Source organism: Hyposmocoma kahamanoa, unplaced genomic scaffold (assembly GCF_003589595.1).
Source record: "Hyposmocoma kahamanoa isolate Upper Pololo Valley unplaced genomic scaffold, ASM358959v1 78, whole genome shotgun sequence".
Classification (NCBI taxonomy): Eukaryota; Metazoa; Arthropoda; class Insecta; order Lepidoptera; family Cosmopterigidae; genus Hyposmocoma; species Hyposmocoma kahamanoa.
The window spans coordinates 8,510,751-8,528,082 of NW_020653945.1; the positions used below are offsets into that span (position 1 = coordinate 8,510,751).

The 17,332-nt window shown below is 35.6% G+C and overlaps 2 protein-coding genes across 3 annotated transcripts; both read left to right on the forward strand.

Moving 5' to 3' along the window:
* The first annotated feature begins 2,637 nt into the window (after window positions 1-2,637).
* Window positions 2,638-8,514, forward strand: LOC113233090 (dynein light chain 1, axonemal-like). Of its 2 annotated transcripts, XR_003310671.1 has the most exons (5): window positions 2,638-3,203; window positions 4,102-4,213; window positions 4,290-4,436; window positions 5,039-5,264; window positions 8,252-8,514. XR_003310671.1 is itself a non-coding variant. In XM_026468073.1 (4 exons), the coding sequence occupies exons 1-4, from the start codon at window positions 3,055-3,057 to the stop codon at window positions 5,186-5,188; spliced, it is 558 nt and encodes a 185-aa protein (XP_026323858.1). In that variant the 5' UTR covers window positions 2,638-3,054; the 3' UTR covers window positions 5,189-5,453. The 2 variants fall into 2 exon arrangements, 1 of the variants encoding a protein (XP_026323858.1); XM_026468073.1 differs by lacking the exon at window positions 8,252-8,514 and having other exon boundaries at window positions 5,039-5,453.
* Window positions 8,239-14,634, forward strand: LOC113233091 (dynein light chain 1, axonemal-like). Its single transcript, XM_026468074.1, has 4 exons — window positions 8,239-8,393; window positions 8,934-9,045; window positions 11,307-11,453; window positions 14,223-14,634. The coding sequence occupies exons 1-4, from the start codon at window positions 8,239-8,241 to the stop codon at window positions 14,364-14,366; spliced, it is 558 nt and encodes a 185-aa protein (XP_026323859.1). The 3' UTR covers window positions 14,367-14,634.
* The last annotated feature ends 2,698 nt before the right edge of the window (window positions 14,635-17,332 follow it).

Sequence of the window (17,332 nt, forward strand, 5' to 3'; positions counted from 1 at the left end):
TTGGGTGTTTTATCAGTTAAATAATTTATTACTTTTAATGAAATATTTTTAATTTACTAATTAATTAAATAGTTATTTTATTTTAAATGGTAATAGTAGTAAATAATAAAAGAATTATTTTTTCAAAAACCCCACCCCTTTTACTTTTCGTATACAGTTTACCCTCAACATTCAATCACTACAATAAAAAAAAATCAAAGATTCCTTGCGAGTTCGTGTGCTGAAAACTGAATAGGTAAGCAAGACGATCGTGTAGAATGGCAAGGGTCCGAGAGGGCTGGAAGGCGGAGGTGTGAGGGCGAAACGTGATTGTCCGAATCCAACCGGCACGACCCTAGCACCAAAACCCCTCTTCACACTCCCTCTGTACAAACAGTGGACGATATATTTGATGCGATACAAGCGATGTAATAAATCAATATTAATCGTAAGTATAACAATTGCAACAAATAAAACTGTAGGTAGAACATATTCTCATCCTTCAATAGAATACTGTAATAGGTCCCGGGTTCGATTCCCAGGTCGGGAGAAATGTTTTCCACGGCGCCCGCAATACAGGGTTTTCTCTAGTGAAGCTATGAGTGTGTACAAAACGATAGAAAAGAAAAAAGAATACAATACAAATACACAACAATAATACAAACAAGTATATAAAGAAAAAACAAAACACATGTATAACAGGAGGCCTTATTGCTAGATAGCTCTCTCTTCTATCTCTATTATTTCCAAGTAACCTCTAACTTACAGGATAAACTTGAAAACAAATTTTAACAAATGTTAGTATTTGCACTTGTAACGTGTAACAAATACTCACTATATACGAATTTTATACACATATTGCCCTTACACAAACATTTTTTTAGGATAGGACATTAGATTAGGATATTAATACAGTAAAATATTTTATGGTAAGTAATCCTATCATGATTATATTCTTACATGAATAAATAAATCTAAAAAACACGTAACAACTTTATTCCGTGCCTATAAAGGAAAATGTTTCAAATATTCCCTGTCCATTACCTACACGTTTATAAACTATGTAAGAGTATAAAAAGCTGATATTTATTATATGTACCTAGTCTTGCCATAAATATTGTAATAAAGAAAAAAAATATTTTTTTAACTGCAAATAACATTTATTACTTTTATAGTGTGTCAGTTTAATACATAAATATACAACAATTAAAAATATAAAAAGCTTATTCGAAGTGGTCTCCATTGGCTGCAATACAGTCCTTTAAACGTTGAGGCCAGTTATCAATAGAAGCACGCACTCTTTCCATGGGAAAATTCTTCTCTGCCAATCGTATAGATTGTTTTAGGGACTCCAAATTATCATGGCGTTTAGAGCAAGCTATACTCTCTAAAACTGACCATAAATCATAATCCAGCGGATTAAGATCGGGACTAGACGACGGCCAGTCTTCAGCTCTGATGAAGTCCGAAACGTTCGCTTCCAACCAAGACTGCGTGGACCGAGCTTTATGACCCGGGGCTGAGTCTTGCTGGAAGGACCATACTTGGTTATTGAACATGGTGATGTTAAGGGGTTTAACTACCTTCTCAAGAATGGTATCTTGATACACTTGTGCCGATGTTTTGATACCTTTTTCACAAAAATATGGCTCAGTCACTCCTTCATAGCTAACACCCACCAAACCATCACTGAAGTCGGATCATGTCCACGTTGCACTCTGTCGACTAATTGGGAAGCTTCCTTAGAGCTTTGAGCATAAATACGGTCATTTTGTTTGTTAAAATGTTGCTCAATTGTAAAAATTTTCTCATCCGTAAACAAAATTTTTCTGTAACCTCCCTTTGCGTGCCGCTTGAGTAGTTGTTTCGATTTTATCACCCTATTCTTCTTTAAATTATCAGTTAAGAAATGGTCAGTGCGTCTCTTATATACTGCAAGTCCTAAGTCATCTTTTAAAATACGCGACATGGTTCTAGGTGCTATCTTCATTTCCCGAGATAAAATCTTTTGCTTTCGGACAGGATTTCTTCGAATTCTTTCCCTTACTGCTTTGACCACCTTTTTCGTACGATCACTACGTGGACGGCCAGATCTTTTTCTGTCACAAACAGAGGAAGTCTCATTGTACCTATTAATAGCCCGGTACACAAACATTTTACTAATACCAAGTGTATAGAGAGTTTTAAAAATTGCATTTGGCTCCATACCTACTTTGTGTAATGCAATCACAGCGATTCGGTTCTCTTTATCACCCCACTCCATTTTAATATCGCAAAATATTGTACAATGTATTGGCGCCAAAATGAGAAAACACAATGAACAATCGTTTAAAAATGACAGATTCCAAATTCAAATGTAATATTTTTTTATTTTTAAGTGTAACAGTATTTATGGCCAGACTAAGTATAAGCTGGGTGATCTAAGAATATAACATACTATCTATCTATTTAAGTAATAGACTTTAGAAAATGTTGTTATGACTTTAAAAAACTTGTTCAACTTCGTTTATGTCATACAAATCAAATCAAAGACATAAACCATGGAGGTTTACTATTTATTTATGTCATTTTTTTGTATAATTTTTATAATAATACTATAACCGTACATAGTTATTTTTACTTGACATTGGCAAAATCATTGATTATTTCGATGGGGCCATAACATTTAAAAGAAGAAGAAAAAGATAAACCATGGAGTATTATTGACATAACAAAAACTTTAACAAAAAGCATAGTCAGTGCTTTTCAAGAGTACAATTTCCATCCCAAACCAAACTAGATATTTTTTTACTTATTGCATAGCAGTATTTAGAATGTTGTACATTTTGTCATGAATAAGACAGTGGGTTTTCTATTGGTAGAAATGACCATGTGCCACAACACAATATTGGTCAGCAATATGCTTAACCGAGCTTGCGCGTCACGAAGTGTGCCCTTGTAGGTATATTACTATAGACCACATACTCCAACGAACGTACAGAGCGCAAAAGCTGTTCCGCCCAAATTGAAATCAACTCAAATGCCTACGTAATGCTACTATTATTATCAATATCCAACTGGCAATGACTTGAACAAATGGCTGCAACAAGCTGCAAGGAAGCGATAGCCAGGTGGGAGCAGAACAATAATCAGCAGGCAATCGAAGCTAAAGTCATAGAGCTTCAATTCCAATTTCCACCAATAGCGAAGATGGATGGAGCTCTCTCTACACTTGTCAATTGCGAGTAAGTATATAGAGATTTTCTTTGAATAGGTACCTGCTATGCCACAGTGAAGCACATACTCTTATTATTGTTTCTTATGTAATACGTATCTATCTACGTTAGTTAGGGTTAATGGCACGTAAGAGCTCAGCGAAAAACTGCGCCTGTCCGGCGTCCTCCGCCTATTGTAGCTATTCGGTATTATTATTACCCTCTATCCTTTCGCAAATGACGTACTTTATTATACACTTTTGTATATCTAGAATACATATTGTATCAATATATATTATAAGCATTTAGTAGCAGTAGAGCTCCTTGTGAAAGAATTCGTCCAGGGAAGTACTGCCAGCTTACCTATTTCATTACGGCGTTCCTGTTTCGAAGGATAGGAGTACTGGTGAAAGTATAGGAACATGGGACTTGTCAACTTTGTCTCAGGGTGACTATATGGTGACGGGCACAGTCACCCTGATGTAAAGTTTGTATTTAAGGTGTTATTTAGATTGCCGAGTTTCTGTAGTCTCTGTAATATGTTTGCTGAGGCGAGTACAGGTTGCTTCTTTAATATAATAAAAAAGCATTGTGCCTAACTTCTGGCTCAGCTACGCTGTATCCGCAGCGCCCTTGCCGACAGTTGGGACCCTCCGAAGTTGTAGCGCTGGAGGCAGCTGCCTACGACTTTAAGCAGATGGCTGTCCACGCGCTGTTCTACTAAAAAAATAAACTCAATTGTCTCTAAAATTAAATTAAATAAAGTTAAACTATTACTAACACTATGGATCCCAGAGTCCGAAATACAATGAATGAATATTATTCTTATAGTGTCAGTGCTTTTCAGGTTTTTGCGATTGACACTGCAGGCTTGTTCGTCCCGTCCCTGGATATTATGAAAGACAAAAAAAATATTTTATTTTTGTAGGAAACTGAGTCTTTCGTCCAACATGATAGACAAAATAGCAGGAATTGGTGGTATGAAAAACCTCAAGATTATCTCCTTGGCACGCAACAATATCAAAAGTTTATCTGGAATTGTATGTTTTATTTTTCATCTTTTGAAATGTTAAATGCTCTTTACATAAGTATTTCCAATAACTTATTTCTTTAAAGGAGGCAGTAGCTGCCACACTCGAAGAACTGTGGATCAGCTACAATCTAATAGATAAACTAAAAGGAATTAATGTTATGCAAAAATTGAAAGTATTTTATATCTCAAATAATCTTATCAAAGAGTGGGCGGAAGTGGTTAGATTGCAGGTACGTATTTAGTATTTACATAGTATTGGTATACAAAACACATTAATAAGGTTAGCTGTAAGAAATCCCTTCATGGGATAAGATCGTCTCTCTAATATTTTAAATTTTTTCTGAAAATTTAATTGTGTACAATGAAGTATTTACAAATAATCTATATAGATATATATATATATATAACATCAAAAAAAGTTTGCGATCACTTTTAAAACTTGAAATATTATTTAATTTCTAAAAATATTTCAAAAACCTCTTTAGTGATACTATTATTTGTTTTTAACTTTAATTATTTATTTAATGTTGTACTTTTAACAAAAAAACTATTTATTACATATTTCTTAATAATATTTCCACATATTAAAAATATGTTAAGTTTTCAAACTGATCGCAAACTTTTTTTGACGTGTGTATATATAATACAAATAAAATTAAATCTCTCTACACCATTATGTGCACAATTAAATCCTCTTTACGCATTGTTAAAGATTTTAAAATCTGTGTCGTCAATTATGTGTCGATGAAAATAATAAAATAAAAACAACATTAAGTGTAGCTATTTCAGGACATCAAGCATTAATGCCTAATGCGGTAACTCTTTATTTTAGGAATGTCCGAACCTTAAAGATGTAGTATTGATGGGAAATCCAATTATGGAGGCTCAACCAGACATTGACTCATGGCGCAAGGACGTTACAACGAGGTTAAAAAACATAATTAAACTTGATGGCATACCCATCGTCAGAGAAGAAGATTAGAAACTGCCAACAAGGATATGTCTACTATGACATTTTACAGCGCCGTGTATAACTGAATGATCGATGCAAAAGTCGTGTAGGTTGAACTTAGCATCTTGATCGTAGTAAACACCTATCTAATAGCCTGCTCTATAAATTCTTTATACTACATATTTTAATGAATTTAATTAACGATTGTTTTCTATCGGACCTACTTAGGTTTAACGTTTTATTCTTAACCGTTGTATTATTGTTTTTAAGTTTTTTATCTTTTATATGAATAAAATTAAAAATGTCTATTGTTTTACAAAATTAGGTTAAAAAATTTTAGACACGTAAACAAAAAAACCAAAAGTATGACTCTGATGACGCATTACGGCTAAAATAACGACGATGTGTATGTTAGTATTATTTTTTAACTTCATTTCGTGTTAATTTAGAACTACTATAAATTATCAAAACAATGTAAGTCTGTATGTAACTAATGTCTTTAAAACTTCAATTTTAAAATATTTAAGAAGTATATTTACACTACGAATCCATTATAATTTCCATAGAAAATTTGAAAGCACTAGTAACGATCCGATCTTCTAGGTCGTGCTTCACTATTTTGAACTTTGGACCGTTCTTATTGTTAACAACATAATATACAAGTACTATGTATAACAGCATAGAATTGAATTTTAATGGTAAGTGTCAAGCTTGTCTTGAGCCTATACCTTGTAGTACCGATTAAATGAGTATATAAAAGTCACGCAATAACGAAACTTCAGGCTGTTGCACTGCTAAATACATTGAGATAATAACTTACCGTCGTTTAGTAGCAGTAGAGCTTCTTGTGAAAGAGTTCGTCCAGAGAAGTGCTGCCACCCTGCCTATTTCTGCCGCCAAGCGGTAATGTGAGCATTACTGCGTTCCGATTAGAAAGGTAAGTGTGCTGGTGAAATTGCAGGCACATGGGACTTGTGAACTTGTCTCGAGGTGACGGGCGCGGTGGCGGTGCCCATAAGATCTTTGCGATTTAAGGCTCTGAATGGCACTGCAACTATTATGGATAGGCGTGTCGCTTGCCAGCGGGCGTACGACTTGTTCGTCGCGTCGCGTGGTGTGATAAAAAAAGTAAAAATTAAAAATTGGCTACCAACACGTTTTACTAACATGATTTTCATATATTTTTGGTGAAAATACCCCATTAGTTTGTTATTCATTCAAACTATAATATTCAAACATTGACTTATTCAAATGTGAAAACAATTCTCTCTGTTACGTTTTCACACCTAAACCACAGAACCAAATTTGATGAATTTTGGTATGTAGATAGATGAGATCTAGGAGAAAGACATCGGCTACTTTTTGAAACAAAAATAAATCTTAAAGTGGATGGAATACAGGATGAAATTTTGTATCGAAAACCAATCATGTCTCAAATCAAAATTCATATTTCTGCCTTTTGCAATGAAAATTAGTATTAGTACAAAACAGTAGGCTATTCAAAGTACTTATTCTACGCAGACGACGTCGCGTGCACCAACTAGTATACATATATCATAAAGATCGATAACAACGAAAAATCATTCGATCTGACTGCACCGCCCCTAATCAAAAGAACTACAGATCTAATCAGCAGACCTTACGAATTTCTTTGAGTTTCTTACAGTTTTAAACAGCTTTTTTCGCCGTTAGTCCACCTGTGACAAAAAAGTTACTCAGCAAGGTGCCTTTGCAGCTATTTGTCTTTTAGCTCTGTAAAAAATGGTCTTATCTCAATCCTCCCCTTAGAGAAATATCGTGCCCAACACTCATTGGGATCTAGAGAAATATCGTGCCCAACACTCATTGGGATCTAATCTTTCAGAAACTTTTGCGGGCGTGGGCACAATATCTCACGGAAGTTTTATCGCAATAGAATGAATGAAAAAATGGAATTAACGAAAATTCTTCTTCTTGTACTCTTAAAACTGTAAAAAAAGTTGTGGTAGCCTAATAGTTTGACCTATCGCCTCTCAAGCCGTCGGTTGAAATCCGGGCGCGCACCTGTGACTTTGAAATTTAATTTAAAATTTACCATGAGCTTTACGGTGAAAGAAAATATCATGATGAAACCTGTACGTCGAAGAAGGTTTGCAACTCTCGGAAAACGTGTGAAGTCGCATTGGGCCAACGTAGCGGACGGTAGGCCAAACCCTCGCCGGTGAAGAGACTCGCCTCAACAGTGGGAGATATATAATTTTTTTATTTCCTTAATGGCGGCCACTAGGGTCAGTCAATATAGTCAGTTAATATTGGTCAATGATCAACAGTTTCGGAAAGTACAGTCAGTTAATATTGGTCAAAAACGCCAACGTTAAGGCAGCAGCAAGGCATTTATTTTTTGGAGAACCTTTTAAATGGGGTGATGATGAATAATGTGAATGTTTAAATTGATGTACTTGCGAAAAGAATGTACGGTCATGCTACCCACTCTTAATGTTCAGTGAGTGACATTTTATATTTTTTCCAAAAATATGCACCAGTTACCGTATTAATAAATAAATAAATATAGGAAATGAAACTATTTTTCCGGATTTGAATAGCGTATATTTGTATTTGAAAAAACAAATATACGCGATTTAAATCCGGAAAAATAGTTCCATTTCCTATGTGTAACAATCGCGAAAACCTAAGAACTCGATAAATACTTATATACAATTAAATTAATACATTATGCTATTGTTTGTTGGGTACATTTATGTTACACTATTTACGTTGGAGTAAATTTAAAAACTTTATTCTAAATAAAGACTATGGGGAAACTTTTATTTATATGTATATGGAAATATGTAAACATAATAAATCTCCTTTCTTACATACAATATGATAGAAGTTTTAAGGACAGCTTAAAAAGTCTGTCAACGAAATTTCGTACACCTCATGTCAGAATTGAAGTAACAAGTGGATAAAAGTCATTTGCCGTAAAATATTGACCCTGTTTAAAAACGATATAAATAAGTACTTTCCCATTAACCTAATTAAGATTTCCATCTCCTACACATTTTTCGCGTTAGCCTGAATCTGTAATATTATTTTCCATCATGGCTATGAAAGGAATGACAATCAAAGAAGCCATCGCCAAGTGGGAGAAAGATAAAGGCGAAACGGCAACTGAGGCATTAACAATAGAGCTGCAATTTCAATGGCCACCGATAGAAAAAATGGACGGCGCTCTCTCTACACTCACAAACTGCGAGTAAGTAACTAAAGTACCTGCTGCCTATGGTATCGGCTAACTGGTACTAATTTTCTTGAGTTAGATTAACACTATTACGTATTTACATTTCAACTGAGTGGCTACGGGTCACTCGCTCTGTAGGCTATGCAGCAGTGAACGTCATCGGGCTGAAATAATGATGATGATGAGTTATGTGACTTTGGTTGACATAAATTGGTTGGTTCGCATAACGAAAGTGTTGAACCAATCACTTTGTATATATAATTGAGTGATTGAGTTTGATTTCTAAAAATTTTGACGATTCAAAAAATACAGAAACATTGAAATTTTACAAGAAAATCGCAGTATCCAAAGGTAGTTTGTATATACCAATGTTTCTTTTTTTATATCAACTGATGTAAATAGAACACGTATATTTACGTTACACATTATTCAAATGGCTTTAATTTCGTTTGTAAAAAAATAATTCTGAAATACGTACCTTGAATATGTATCACTAACGTACTCTACTTCTAATGTAGTTATTGTTCTAATTTAATGTTTATACGTGTTTCCTAGGAAACTAAGTCTATCTTCAAACATGATTGACAAAATAGCGGGCATTGCGGGCATGAGAAATCTTAAAGTTCTCTCCCTGGGACGCAATTACATCAAATCTTTGGCTGGAGTAGTAAGTTTCTGTTCAATAATTATATATATAAACGCAGATAAATTAGATGTGCTCGCTCTTCGTCTTACAAACTGCTAATTAACTATTTATTTTCTACAGGTAACACAATGCCAAAAGGTCATTTTAGCGACACATTTCAGAATTCATAAGTAGTATTATCCTACTATGTATTATGCGCCGCATCGTGCTACTCCTAGGTTCTCCACCTGAGTAAAATATGGGATATTTACAGGTCCTCGTCTCTAACTTAGAAAACACAGCTTATTAATTTTTAACGTCAAAACGTTTGAAGCTTACAAAATTGTTTAAAAAAACGTCCAGGCCCATAAACATTATGTTTAAAAAAAATTGCAACATCGTGATGACTGTGAAAAACGTGAGTAGGCTACTAAAGATTTTAAAATAAGTATGTTTATTTGTAAGAAACCAGTTTTAATTGTATGCATTATTATCATATTTGGAATTTAGGGAGTGAATTTGGCTAAACTAAACAATAACGTGGACATTCCCTTCTAAAAATCCCGAGACTTCTCGGTAATGATAATATTCGAATATTCCTCAGTGGCACCACACCCAGCCAAAGTATATCTGACTCGGACAAGCGGGATATACCAGGGAGCACTGTTTAATTAAGGGAGTGACACACACATTCTGTATGTTTATTCAGCTTTGAATAAGTGTATTATTCATTGAAATTTGAATAAATTGGCGACAAATTATTATTTCCTTTTAAGTATTTGTTATAAATTATTGTCTCAAAAAATAATATTATAATTGTGTTTCCACAGGTACTTACGTATTCAAATACTTTAGACTGTTTTTGGCGTTAATACTTAAGATAGATTAACTCCCTCAATTCCGATTACTGATTTATTATTCACATTGACGAATTTGTATATATATATAGGAAACATAGATGGCGGGAAAAAATGTAATTGTTGAGTATTAAACTGAGCAACGCTTGCAACTTGAGATTATAATGTTATAAGTTTATTATTATTATGTTATTTATTGCACAGGAAAAAGCACAGATTACATTTAAAAAGGAAAACACAAACAAAAGGTACTGCTTATTCCTATAAGAAATTTCTTCCAACAGACTTAAATACAGGACAAAATATCTACAATAAGGGGCTTACGTGCACAAAATCAACAAAATTATGTAATATAATATTAATAAATAACATTAAACTATTATAAAGTAGATAAATACATAGATAAGTACATATTTCACAATTTAATACCTGTAAAATGGATGGAACAGTAAATAAATTTAAATTCAAATTCAAATTCATATACTTTAATTCAGATTTCATCCATATTGGTTAGTTAGTTATAGTTAGTTATACTAGTGTTAGAAAATACAAATTCATAAATACGTGTTTAAAATTACCTAACGATGTACTCTCGTGAATAGAAAGAAATAGGAAGTGCGTTCCAAAGTCAGACAGCATGAACAGTGAAGAAGTGAGATTAAAAACCAGAATTGAAGGAAGGAAAGATAACCGGGACGTAACGAGAGAGCGACAGGGTTTGTCCTGAGACCTAAGAAAGCTGAAACGCTTATAAGATTATAAGCGTGCATTTCGTTCAAACGCCCACTTCCTACTAATAATGTTTTTGTACAGTCATGATTATACTATGCAACATCACAAGAGCTTTCAACCTGTACGTTACCTATCTACTTATATAGTAGTATGGAATAGAAATTTATTTGTTAAAAGAAAACATAGTACCTACGCCTCTTCTTAATTTTCGATTAGATGATTCCTGCACACGACTGTTGAAGGACGTTGTTGCACGAAGATCCCTTGCTTTATCCAGGTGGAGAATCTGGTTAGCGCACGTATCTGTACATAATGTATTAACTATATAAATGTAATATATATACAAAGCCGTGGTGGCCTAATGATTTGACCTAGTGCCTTTGAAGCAAATGTCGTGGGTTCGAATCCGGTTTCATGCCTCTGAGTTTCTCGGAATTTGTGAGAAATTTAGTTTGAAATTTACCAAGAGCTTTTCGGTGAAGGAAAACATCGTGATGAAGAAAATCTGCACGTCGAAGAGGGTTCACAACCCTCGGCAAACGTGTAAAGTCCCCAACCCGCATTAAGCCAACGTGGCGAACTGATCTAAACCCTCGCCTGGGAAGAGATCCATATCCAGCAGTGAGACGTATAAAGTGGTTGATGATGATGATACACACCACGAAGTAAACGTCTTATTTAGTTTACTATTTAATAATGAGCATCTTTTTCAAGGAAACTGTGGCCGACTCTTTGACCGAACTGTGGATTAGCTACAACTTAATAGACAAATTTAAAGGAATCGGTACTCTCAAGAATCTCAAAGTCTTCTACTGTTCTAACAACTTGATCAAAGAATGGGCAGAATTCAATAGACTACAAGTATGTACTTTTCTAAATGTAAAAACTATTTTTCATCATAAAGTTACACGATAATTTTTATCATCATAATGTTTTGTAGAATTATAATAACACACACACTCATAGCCCCGCCTAGGGAAACCCTGTATCGCGGGTGCCATGTACACATACGTAGTCAACCACATTACTCCCAACCTCACGAGAGAAATAAATGTAGACATACAAATATTTCTCTCGGCCCGGGATTCGAACCCGAGACCTCTGCATGGCAGATCCACGTGGTACCGTTCGGCACAATGGGGGTAGGTATACTAAATTAATAACTGCCGTCGTAGCCTTTGTCCCTTTCTACCGACCTGAGAGATAGGGTTTTCCGGAGAGACTACGGGCTCGACGGCAAGACCAGGGTACGGCGGGCGTCCGGGCCAAGCCCTCAGCCAGTGATACGCCTTTGCGTATCTGGCTTTCTCTGGCGGACCCGGACTTGGGTAAGGACTCGCTGGGGTTTGTGGTTAGCTGCAGAGACGGACATGTTTGCCTGCCCCGGTTTTGCTTGTGCCGGGGCGTCGTGTCTCATGAGCAGCTAGCACGCCTTAGTAGCGGTCTAGCTGAGGGCCTGTATGCGAGGAGACGCGCGGGGCACGTGAGTTGCCCTTTAAGTTGCAAGCTATGTCCGGACATTGTCGCAGGAGTCACTGCGACTGGCATCTCCGGCACTAGCCCGGAGAGCTAGTAGAGGATAAGCTAGATACCCTCCGGTCCCTCCACCCGCTTAGGTTATTGGGAACTGGAGAGACGTCGTTTTTTTTCGGTATCGGGAAGTGAGCGTGTCTTATTGCTCCGCCGCCAATGAGGATATTTGGTAGTGGACTCAGAGTCGACGGCTTAGCGGTGGCAACTGCTACTTGTGCAATGCGCAACGGGAAGTGAGCGTGCCTACAGCTCCGGTACCTATCTGGAAAATAGGGAGGTGCACCCGGGGCGACTCACCCGAGGCACTAGCCTCTCGAAGAACCGGATGAAGTCAAGTGACAGAGGTCGGTGACAACCCTGTGCACTGGCTGATCTGGGGTCAGAACCTGAACTTGTAAGGTTCCTGTACGCGCACAGGTTATGGTGTCCTTCTCGTATGCCCTAAGGGTAGGTAGGGAGGGTCACTATAATCAAAACTAACGTAATAACGTAGTCATAGTAGGTTCCTTGGCTTCACTCTGGACTCGGAAGTGCCATGTTGACAGACTGTGTGATAGACTGAGTGGTGCAGTCTTTGCGTTGCGTAAACTGAAATTGCTCATTTCTGATTCTGCATTAAGACAGGTCTATTTTGCATATTTCCACTCGCTGATGTCGTACGGTTCACTCATATGGGGTAACTCCACGGATGCCAATAGAGTCATGCTAATGCAAAAACGTGCCGTACGCGTATTGGTTGGGGTAAAACACAGACATTCCTGCAGAAATCTCTTTGTAGCGCAACGCATAATGACGCACTACTCACTCTACTTATACGAAATTATAATGTACGTTAGAAATAATCTGTCTTCATTTGGTACTGTAAATGTTTCTGGCATCCCACTACGCCGTACCGGTCATTTGAGAACAGTCCCTCGACGCATGGCACTTGCAGAGAAAAACCCGCGTGTCATCGGACCTACTTACTATGAGCGTTTACCCGCTACTCTCAGACTTGAACCGTCTGACGAAACATTTAGGCGCCGGCTGAAAGACTCTTTCTTGAAAAATCCTATATACTCTGTAAAAGAATTTATGGACTTTAAATTGTAACGAATTCAGTAATTTCTATTTTTATATTTTTATTCTAATTTTTACCGCATTAACACGCTCTTGTATAATTATCAACTTATGACGATCCTTGATGGAGAATGATATCTGATATGTAATTTAATGACAACAATATTATATAATGAATTGTTAATTTTCTAATTATTGTGTGCTTTTCTTATAATTTTCCTTTTTGTCTGACGATCTCAATATAATTTCTTATACTTTGACATGTAGTGCAATTTATACTGTAATGTTATATTTGAGAAATAAATGAATCTGAATCTGAATCTGTAGCCTAACAGTTACCATGTCGGACTGCCACGAATATATAAAACAGTTATATGTATAACTGTCTTATATATTATACAATATTACACAAAAATACAACTTAATTAAATCTGCTCTCGCAACTTTGCCACCCACTTCTGAATACAAAAGAATACCACGTATTCCTGTTCCAATATTTAGAACAAATATCGCGCAAAGACAATTTAGCTTTAGAGGTCCTTCCTGTTAAAGAACCTTAACAAGAATGTAGATATTATAAAATTGAATAGAATCTCATTAAAAAGAACAGTAAAACTTATGTTGTCGAAACTAAACTATGCTCAAACTGAAAACCTTTTACATCCAATACAATGGCAAATGCGTAGGTAAACCACAACATGCACACATACACACACGCGCATACATACACAATCACACACATATATGAGCACATAAACTAACAAATAATATAAGTATTAAAAAATATACGTAAAGCAATACTCTAATAATAATGATAATGCCATGTTTACTAATATTACAGTAATAATGGTTAAGTCTCAGAATTTGCTACCATCTGTCATATTAGTTATAATACATACTTGAATTGTAACCATTGATTGGGAAGGTGCTGTCTCCCAAGATACAGGTTCACCTAGTTTGGGAGATAGGGAGATGTATATGTACTTGCTCTTGTATCAATAAATATTTCATTTCATTTCATTTCAATCATTTTTCTAGGAGTGTCCAGCCCTACGAGACCTGGTGATGATAGGGAACCCGTTAGTGGAAAGTCAGCCCGACGTAGATACGTGGCGCACACAAGCCTCGAACAGATTACAGCAAATCACGAAACTTGACGGTATTCCCATAATTAGAGATTAATTAGAATCTTGGAGCATCGTCACGATAGTTTTGACCTAAAGGTTACGCCACAGTGTCCAAGGACTCGGGAGTCTGTTGACTCTTAGATGAGAAAAGGAATCCGTTGACCAACAAATTTAATAGGAGCTCAGTTTAATTTTACCCCAGGGTTCTTGGCAAACCATGCTACTAGGTTCACGGCCGACTATGTTTTGTCGATTCGTATCCAATGATATTAGCTTAATGTTTGCCCTTAAAAATGGGAGTTCTGCAGTGATCAATGTTATTGAGTACTATTTTAACGTCGGTTATTGTTATTTTTATTTTTAAAGTAACATTTAATATTAATTGTGTTAAATAGTAATTAAATAATTATTAATTATAATTATCTGCAAACAATGTATACGATTTATCATTATTATTATATATTCATTTATCTATGGCCACTTTACATAGATCTGGAGTCCTTATCCGAGTTCTCATACATGTAGGTAGACGAGTATATTCTATACCTATGTACCTCTACAATGAATTTTATTCATAATTCATTAATTCATGTGGATTGACAACGGTGTTAAAATTAAGTGTAATAAAAGACTCCAACACATCCACAACAGTAGAGCATTTTGAAAGTAAAAATTTGATATTTTCTGATATAATAGACCGAATTACCTAAAATTTTGAGTAATGAGGCAATATGTCTGACGATTATTCAGAAAATCATTATTCTCTCAAGTTTCGCTTTTAAAATGCTCTATTATTACTTTTTGCTGTCGTCGACTTGAACCCTGTAAGGGCACTACATTGACTACAACTTAATTAATTATTAATTTCGTTTGTCAGTAGTCAAAAGTGTCAATAGTCGCTGGCGGCCGTGTAAAACATTTGTATGGAAAATTTTATTTCTTGTGGCCAACAGAAGCGCTGTACAGTTTACCATACAACATTTTATAATCTTGAGCGATTATCAGTCTTGTGGTACAAGCACAGAACTACCATCTGTTGTTACATTCTTTCTGTATTTAAAATGAAAAACGGAGAAACATCAAACTTCGGAACCTCAAAAAAGATATTGTTCACGAAACAAACCCAAATTTTTCTATTATTGTTAACTTGTTACAGCGCGATGGGATCGCGTGACATTAACAGCCATAATAGCAGATAGAGACCACTTGTTTAGGCTCAAAATTGAAATGACGATAATATACGAAATAACTGCCGCGTCGCATCGCCTCGCTTGACATTTATAACAGATATTATGAGTCTTGCAACACTAATAGCTGCTGCACACGCCATCTATCTATTAGGTGACACAACGCATACATAATCGTGGCGATTGAATTCTTTTAATCGAATAATGATTGCCATGGCCAGATTGAAAATACCTCGTTTTCGATATTCAAGTTAATCTATGAGTGTGCTTATTACTTAATTTATTAGATCGTATCCATAATCATTCGAATGGAAGGGCAATGTAATAAATGATTTTACACTGTATTAGTGTTAATTTATTTGAGGTTCATCACGAACGGCTTGACAATTTACGTTTCCAATAATTCTGTAAAGCATGAAAGTAGAGTAACGTAGAAAGTGGAAGCAGTTCATCTATCTACAAATGGACGTCGGTACTTTCGGTTTTTTATCTGAATCTGAGTTCCGGAACATATAACGAGAGTGTCATTTCGGGAATGGTTTTTTGTCATAATTAATAAAATTTTATTTGTATTCTGTCAAGTCCGGACTCGGTTGCAACTCGAAATATGAAGTAATTGCCTGCATATCGGTATTTTACAGGATATATCACGGAGAGTGTGCGATGGAATTACACGATTTAATTCCGCCTTCCCGTTTCCATCATAGGGGGACTAGACATAGGCTTGGGTGGGGGTGGACCCCTATGTTTTGGATATTCCAAAGTTCGCACGAAGCGTTACGCTTCTACGTGTATATGGCGAACGGGTATGGAGTGGAATTCCCTGCCTGGAGACTTGTTCCCTGAACGCTATAACTTGGACCTTTTCAAGGCGAGAGTGAATTATTATTATTTAGGTGTGCATGCTCCATCGTCGACCTCATCGTCACTTTTCATCAGGTGAGATGGAGGTCAAATGCGCAATTATATTTATATAAAAAAAGTACAATTTGCAACGCCTGAGCCCGAATTTTTTTAAACTTTTATTGCTCTACAATATGATAAATATTCCGACCATTATTCTGAAGAAATATTTTTTAAGAAATCTGTAATTTCCTTAAAATGAAATATATTTGTTTTTTTATTATTTAACTCTAATATTTGAAAATACATATTAAACTGGATTCTATTTACGTCTTGTACGTACAAATACGTTTTTCTCTATTTTCAATTTCATAACTTGTTGTTAATGTCATTTGAATAATTCACTCATAATAAAACTCAATGTGACATAAAAAAAACTTACAGCAACACTGTTTTTACCAACATTAATATTCTGGTTATATTGGTAATTGCCATTAATAATGGAAGAGCATAAAGAATTATTAAATTAAAAACATATATCTTATCAAATAACGACCTTTTTTAAACAATGTTGTTTTCATTAGATAAAAGAACTTGTTTATTGAAAGTTCTAAGGTTTCCGTTATTTTTGGAAATAACATATATTTATTTTTCCAAACGAACCAACGTTTCGACTTTCGACAGGTCGTATGCAGTGAGTCAGCCATGACTGTAAAGAGACCGAAACGTTTTCTTGTATGAAAAAAAAACAAATACTTTCGCGATTTTATATCATATATAAGTATTATATTTTATATATTTAATTGCCTACGTGGCTGTGGCCACGCAGAGGTCCCAGGTTCGATTCCCGGGTCGGGAGAAATATCTGTATGAGCTACATTTATTTATCTCGTAAGTTTGGGTGTAATTTGTGGTTGTCTATGTGTGTATCCACGGCACCCGCAACATAGGGTTTCCCTAGTGCGGGGTTATGTTGAGTACGTGCGTTGAT